The following is an 8104-nucleotide window of genomic DNA, read 5'->3' as shown; positions in this document are numbered from 1 at the left end:
TACTCATTTCTCTGTTCAGCAGACCAACCAAACAAAATGAAAGTGTCTATCTTTTTAGAAGTATGGGGAACATTAAGCTATCCTCTAGGTTTTATTCTTTCTAAATAAGATGTCTCTTACAATAATGCATTCTTTATTCCAGTGTAGTGTCCTTCAAGTCATCTAGCTAGGACCTGCCGGATGATTAACAGGTTGCAAAAAACCAACAGGATTCAAGAGTTTCATTTTGTCAACTGAAAGCTAAAGGAACCAAAGAGATTAAACTGCTTTTGGAAATGTGAGTTGTGCTCTTTTGAAATCTTTACCCTTTATATCCCCGGGGGAGAGCGTTTGCAAAGATTTAAATACGGCTCTGGAAGCTCATCTCCATCATCAGCCTACCCATGGAGAGAGAGGGGCTTCCCCAGGTGAGTCACCCAACTGGCACGGAGCAAGGACGGCAAAGCCGGAGCTGCAGGCGCCCTTCAAGCAGTTCAAGAGGGTTTCCTCCACTGGTGCTGTCACGTAATTGAAGCAGGACTGTACTAATTAGGGGGCTGCTGGACAACGCAATTCTCTTGACGGCTCCAATCCATCCCCGAGCGAGCGGCACCGCAGTGGGGTCACTCGCGCCGGGGGGGGAGGGACGCCGGCCACCGGGGAAGGCCGGCCACGGGGGAAGGCCGGCCGCCCGCCTGAAGCCAGTCTTGGAACTCACCCCCTCCCAACGCACACCGGGCAGGAGGAGCCGGGCCTGCTCCTACCGCATCCCCAGCTTAAAATTAGTGCTGAATCAGCAACCAGCCTAGCGCTGGCAGCCTGGAAAGGGCGTTTCTGGAGGCAGAAAAAGATGGTGAAAGTTCCTTGACTCTGCGGTGCACCTTCAGACTGAAGCCCCTGTTTAACGGTTACCTGGATCAGCTGCAGCCCACTTACCACGGCCTCCTGCACACGTTTGGGAAACAGCTCCTTAAAAAGTATAAAACTCCGTATTGGAACAGTATGCAAAGTTTCAGAGATGACTGCATTAGCTTACTTTATTCATTCTCGTAACATCAGACTTTGATGTGGAGTTCTGCTAACTAATATCTAGTCAAAGACAAAAACCCCTAAGTCAATCCGTGAAGACTAAGCAGTTTCATAATCTTCAAAATAAGGTCTTGAATTTTTTTATAGTATTTGATAGCAGCTTTTTATTGGTTACAAAACCTAAGCCCATATACAAAATTAGGAACACATTTAGATGCCTCTTTGAAAGAACGTTTTAGTCTATTTTAACTGATAGTTTAAAAAAATAATAAAAACAATGCAATTTTAAACACTGTTCTGAAAACGTAAAAGTGCAGCAATATACTTTGTTTCCTTTATTAACTATGAAATGGTGCAATCCCAATCAAAAGCTGATAAGGTCACAACAGAAAGAACTGAGCAAACGCTTTGTCCTGCCTTACCCAGTTCTCCGATGTTCACTTTTAATGTAATGCATTGAGTGCAAGAAAAGGATCAAATCTTCACAGTACTGGAAAACTGTTGTTTCAATATCAATTTGTATGTAATCTCTAGTACAACAGTGAGTGCAGGCTGAACAGGGTATCCGTCAGTCTATATGGCATATAGGGAGACTAAATTGCATTAGAAGGGGGGAAATATTTGTTCACAATAACATCCGCTGGAACTCTAATCTCACAAAAACTTTGTGACCTTACCTAACTTTGACTTTTTATTGTTTAGTTTTTTAGCGAACACCACACAGTTTCAAGATTTTAGACTATAGTGTGTGAATAGGATGCAGTTACCATATGAAGCTTCAACTCAACTTTTGGGAAAAGAAAAAAGGCACAATGAACTTCAACTCAATTTTATGTGCACAAGAGTTGAAAAATCTGAGCCACCTTAAAGAGAAATTGATTCTAAAATTTATAAAACCTATAAATAATCAGAGGCCAAACCACTATATTAAAACAGATTATCTAGCAAGTAAAAATCTTGCAGTTTAAACATACGCTTGTATCCAGCTGAGATACAAGACAACTCACTCTTTAAAGTGGCTCCACCTTGGCAGATATATATTTAATGAATGCACACCTGCTATGCGTTGTTCATCAGTGGAAAAACAGCTGATCCACAAAGCTCTGATGGCATCTGTCCTTATCTTCATCACAGTAAATACAACCCACATCCAATAACTAAATTAGTTTAGATTTTTCTATCCCTTCACATCAATGCATTGGGAAATTACACCCAGTAAACAACAGCAACAAAACCAGTTTGTGTGATAGCTTACAGAATTTCAAAATTATCGATCTTCACCCCAGCAATACCAAAATCCCTTTGAAAATGACTGGGTCAGACGATTTTCCAAAAGCAATGACCTCACATACCTTAGGTAAAGTTATTTAATGTGCGCTGCACATCAGGTTTATGCTGAATAACGGCAGCTTCCATACAGCCTCACACATCAACCAGTTTGTATCTTTTTTAATCATGTGAATAAGATTTGAGACTAATTTCTGCATTACTCTTCCAATACTCCAAGAATGAAGCTTTTATGACGCTTCTAAGTAGTTGCTGGTTTGTTGCCAACCACATCATCATAAGCACTGGTTACTAAGTAAAAAATAGTTTAAGACTAAATTACAGTAAACATGAAAGCTCCACAGTTTAAACCCAATATAAATCAACCATATCCAATTATCAATTTAAAACAAAATATATTGACTACTGAAAGTTGAAAGCAAGATTCTTTTTAACTAATATGTTTTTGGACAGAATTTTTTTTTCTACAGTCTGGGACTCTTGCTTTCAGCTTAAACAGAAGTTCAAGTCCATAACAGGTTGTAGCTCAGGTAAAATACCATGCACAGCATTTGATTACTTCAAAACAGCAGGAACACACAGGCTGAAGTGAGTGGTCAAATAGGGCTCGCTGTTCTCAAAAATTAGGTATAATGGCAAAAGCTTTACCAGTCCAAATCTACAGTTCATTCTCCAACCCTGGTTTCTGAGGCAGTTAATGAACACACATCAATTACTGATAGCTGAAGTAGTTTTTTTTGTTTGTTTTAAACTTAAGTGTTTAATCAATTGCCAAGTGTTTTTTTTTTAAGTTACTTTTATTTCAGTTTCACCAATGAAATTCATTTGGCTTGCATTTTTGAATCTATTCTTCCACATAAAGTATATGAAAGTATGTTTGTGGAGGACGATGATGGAGGCTCAGAGCAAACCGGGCCCCTGTAAGGTCTTCCAAAATGTACGCATCATACCAAAGTGTCTTGATCCACAGCGCACCATTTTCCAAAGAAGCTACTTTTCCGTGGAAAGCCAATGTGCCACCACTATGGAATATTCTTAACAAAACTGCAGATTGCGGTTGTCAGCATGTGGCACCAGGAAAAAGGCAAAAAAAGGTAGTTGGGACTGTTAAAAAGAATTCTGAAACAGTTTAAGAGATCATGCATATGCATTTACAGTCCATGTGATAGTGACGTTTGGCAACTGCAAAGTGACCGATACATGGCTTGCTTTAGAAGCATCAAAATGAAGAGGCATGTGTGTCTTGGAGCCTTTTGTTTCTTCACTTGGTAGCCATCTGGTGGTGCTTCATACTGGTGTGGGACAGAGAAGCTGCACTTTTTTGAACTTAAAAATTAAATTCTTTTGTTTGAAGGTTGGCCGTTGGGTCAAAGTTGTAAGTACCTCCTTGAGTGGCTTCAGGAATGAGACTGGGATCTTCATCAATCTATAAAATACAACAAAAATACATGAGAGGCCAATTCCCTGCACAATTCAGTAAACATAGAAGAGATTATTTTCTTTTTTTTTTAAATATTATTGCAATAAAATTAGATCAGCTTTTCCAATTCAATTCCTCAAATATGTTTAAAAACACCACCACCACATCAACTCAGTTCTAATACCATTAGGGAAACAGAAAATTGTAATGGCTAGAGACTGGGTTGCTGCTTGGTCAAAGCAGTTGTTATTTTAGCTGTGCGATTTAATTTTAAACGCCAATTTTTAGTACAGCTGGAGTTGGCTAATCTAGTTGTGAACTCCAAAATTAGTTTTGTACTTTCTCCCCGTTTCTTCCAATATGAAAATAGTTTTTATCGGCAGCTGATAGAAATACTTATTATAAAGCTGAAAAGAGTACTCAGTATCTCCTATCAGAATCTGAAGGATTTAAGAATTACGCATTTCAGAGCAGTTTTATATAGCTCTCATAAACGCAATCTGAAATTTTTTTTTTTAAACCAAAAGTACTTCATTACTCTATGGATATAGAATGAAAGGGATCAGCATCCAACTTCACCCAACTTCCTCAGAGCTGTTAGAATTCAGGTATCTACTGCCTCTAAGAACAGCAAACAACATGGTCAGCAGCATCAATACGCACAACTTCAAACCCCAACTATCCTCCTCCAAATTACCAGCTGCATCTATTCGCTGAACGTGCCACCTCTACAAACCAGGCTGCAGGAACCATATGCCTCGTTTCAAACCGCGTGCCATTCTGAAGCAGGGAAGAGCCCTTGTGTGTGGTCTAAATAGCTTCCTGAGACCTGGCCTTGGAGTAGTGCGGATGTCAGAACTGACTCACCTAAAATCTTTGTTTCTCTTTACTTTGGGTGACAATACCTAAATTGGAGGAGAGGTTAAGGCCTTTGGTGACAGCAACAATCCGCAGGAGGAAGAGTGGGGCACGTCATGCCCAAATGACGTTTGAATCTGGTCTCAGACTGCTTTGCAAAATGTTTGTGAGTTGATAAATTAGCACTTCTGCCTTCTGCAGGGGTACTACAAAGTAACATTACCTGAGTTCGCATGCCTTTAACACAAGAAACTGAAGTCAGGAAGCCATTAGTGCTGGTCCTAAAGTGCACTTTACAAGGCTCAGCAAAGGAGCAGATGGGATTAACAGTGAAGGGATATCTAGTAGTCAGCAATATCTCATGAGAATACAGAAGATCCTGAAGTGACAGAAGGCGGGAATACTCCTGGACAGTCAATCTTAACACTGCCAAGCAGGCTAACATAACCAGTCTCTTGTCTCCCTAGGGCAATTTGGATTTTTTTCTTTTTTCCCCACCAGTCCTCAAATGACAAGTGTTATTTTCCTACTTATAGTTACTGCCTGAAAATTTGTCTGGTTTTATGTTTTACCTCCTATCTCCCAATCATGGAATTTCTACAATTTCAATTTTCAGAAGCCCCAGAAAACATGGTAACAGTATAAAAAATAATCTGAAGTAAAGTCTCACTCCTGAGTAAAGGAGGTAAATTCAGCAAATAAGGCACAGATTAAATTGCATTAGTTTGTGTAAAAAGTAAATGCACAAAAGGGAGTACTAACCTCAAAAGGGCTATTTTTACACCCGCACCAACTAGACTGTGCTCTTCAGTTAGCTACAGAAGTCTCAGAGCCATTATGGAGACTATTAGACACTGCTCGCAGAATCATTACAACCATAGCGAACTTTTCACATATCTTAAATTCTGGTGACTAACTTCGCAATCACATGATGGGCCCATGAATTGAAAATTAATGAGTCCTAAAGTTAGAGCTGGTATCTAGAGAGTTCAATTTAAGAGAAGAACTGAAGACATAGTTCTGCTAGGCTGCAGAACTACAGACACCCTGGGTGGCCTAGAAAAGATAATTATTATTTGTCTTCAAATCGCTTGCTGAAGTGCTTCTGAGGCACTCACAAGCAGCCAGTAGCAGAAAAAGCTAGAACACAAAGGGTCAAAATACCTAATCAGGGTGCAACAAAATATCAGGTGATCTAGATCAATCAGTTGCAGAAAGTGTTACAGTTCTGATGACTCTTCCATGCAGGATCCAGACTGAGCAGTTAGAGCTGAAATACAGGGACCTATCTGAAAGTAAGGATCCAGCCCCCCCTCCAAAGACTGATGTACGAGAAAGTAAAAAGGAGAGCCAGAGAACTGTTTAGATTCTAATCACAAGTAATTAAATCTCAATTTATATGTCAGTGTGACAAAATTAGGTCAGTGTCAATCAATTTATTAGGCAAAACCAAAGCAGTCATTTTGATGTTGCTACAGAAAATTCTTGGTATTGAGAAACTCTTCAAAGACTTTCAATTAAGGGAAGCTGAACTGAAAAAGAAGCAGGAAAACTGACTTTGCAGATAACCTATGTTCATGACAACTGGAACTGAGGAAAAATGACAATGTACTTACTAAGCTAACAGCATAGCACATATACTCTTCAATCTTTAGCATACTTACATCATCACCAGAGAAATACTGATCTATGATTTCAAATGCTAGTTTATAAATGTCTTCATTCTCATGCTGTTGTAAGGCTTCGATTTTCTCTAACCCTGAATAAAAGAAAATGGAGAAGAGTTTTGTAAGTTTAAACTGGAGTTACTGACTACTTTGAAAAAACTAAGAAAAATAATGAAACATTACTACTGAAACATACTAGAAAAGAGGAAGCTCAGTTTGCAAATATTATCTACACAGTAGCTATCTTTGTCTGTAAGAGGAAAGACAAGTAGTCTGCGAACCTTTGCATGCCATGGAATATCCCATTTTATGAACAAGGGATAATGGAATCTTCTCTCCTTTTAGATAAAACTCTCTGTATTTAATTTTTTTAAAGACTTCTGTCTACTACAAAGCTTTCGTTTCAGTCATTGTGCTTTCTGTATATCACCAAAAGGAAGTAGCTACATTTGTGTGTTGCATACGAGTTTAAAACAAGGTGACAAAGCCTCACACCAAGAGCAGCTTAAAACACTAGTCCCATTTTCAAACTGGATATGAAATAATACAAGGGAAAAACTTCCACTGTAGTACGTTCTTCAACATCCCTTTACTGCTATCTTACTATAATACATTCATTAGCACGTGTTAAAACTTGGATTGCAATATCCAAGACTCCTCATCCTGCTTTGGTCTGTAATGAAATTATGATCCTAACAACTGCTTCCAACGCAATGAACTAAAGCAAGAATTGTGTGTTTTAGAACAGAACAAAGTTCATGGAATAATCAAATGAAAAGAAGTACAATTCTCATTTAAACCTAAAAAATACCTAAGCTACAGAAAGCTCCTTCAACATGACCATCTCTAAACTGAACTAAATAGGAAAAAAATGTCATTTCTCTCAGTACAAAAGTCTCACTTGCTTATTCAAATAGCCCATGGTAAAAAATGCTGTAGTAAATACCAACAGCAGGAAGGGGAAAACAGACCAATATCCATAATAATCACATCCATAATATCAATGAATTTGTTAAAAGTCTAATAAGCACTTACCTCCACACTCTTCTATAATTTCAGCTATTGTGCTAGCCTCATCACCAGCCATTATCAGGATGTTTTTCAGACCATCCAGCACCACCTGTACCACTTGAGAATCCTTTACTGAGAGTAGATTACAGAATGGTGGGATTACATTTTGCTGTACAAGGTATTCAACCTAAATAACGAAAAAAACATGCTTTCAACATTGTGCTTCTTACAAATGGCTGCATATGCAACGTGTTAGTGACAATTTGAAATCCCACTACACATACCTGATCTTTTCTCCCACTTATTGTCAAATTGCTAATTGCCCAAGCAGCTTCCTTTTGTGTTCCAAAGTCCCCCTGAAAAATAAAATTAATAGCTTATTAAAACCAGCATGGAAACATCTGTCAAGCTTATTATTAAAAATCACAGACTCCTCGTGTCAGATTTATAAAAAGCGGATGACAACTTGCATAGCTGATAGTTTGACTGACCTTAGCCAGCTGGTGTATGATCATAGGGATTAACCCAGCATCTATTACAGCCTGAACTTGTTGCTGGTTTCCTGCTGTGATATTGGAGAGGAACCAAACTGCTTCCTACAATTGGACAAAATAAAAAAGCAGAACACTTTTAAAAAAATAGTCAATGGATGAAAAAAAAAAAAAAACCAAAACACCAAAACCCAAAACAAACCAACAAAATAACCTCAAAACCTAAAATCATACCATGACCAACCACTAAACAGAGCCTCCAGGTTTCCTCCGCAATAGCACTTTTAGCACACAAACTTTTACTGCACTGTGAAAGCCAAACACACAGGGGATCAATGTAAAATTGATAGGATTAACTCACA

The 8104-nt window shown here is 38.6% G+C and overlaps 1 protein-coding gene across 1 annotated transcript in view; it reads right to left on the bottom strand.

Moving 5' to 3' along the window:
- Positions 1–1139: 1139 nt before the first annotated feature.
- KPNA3 (karyopherin subunit alpha 3) overlaps positions 1140–8104 on the bottom strand; it is a 52666-nt gene continuing 45701 nt past the window's right edge. Inside the window, exons 13-17 of the mRNA XM_082304087.1 lie at positions 7743–7847; positions 7536–7607; positions 7276–7438; positions 6238–6332; positions 1140–3721 (exon numbers count right to left, since the gene is read on the bottom strand). Coding sequence (XP_082160213.1) covers positions 3623–3721; positions 6238–6332; positions 7276–7438; positions 7536–7607; positions 7743–7847 — 534 coding nt within the window. The 3' untranslated portion in view covers positions 1140–3622. The remainder of the gene's footprint in view (positions 3722–6237; positions 6333–7275; positions 7439–7535; positions 7608–7742; positions 7848–8104) is intronic.

This window comes from Platalea leucorodia (assembly GCF_965183815.1).
Source record: "Platalea leucorodia genome assembly, chromosome: 2".
In the NCBI taxonomy this organism is placed as follows: Eukaryota; Metazoa; Chordata; class Aves; order Pelecaniformes; family Threskiornithidae; genus Platalea; species Platalea leucorodia.
Note: the sequence above shows the minus strand (reverse complement) of the source record. Positions and strands in the feature narration are given on the sequence as shown.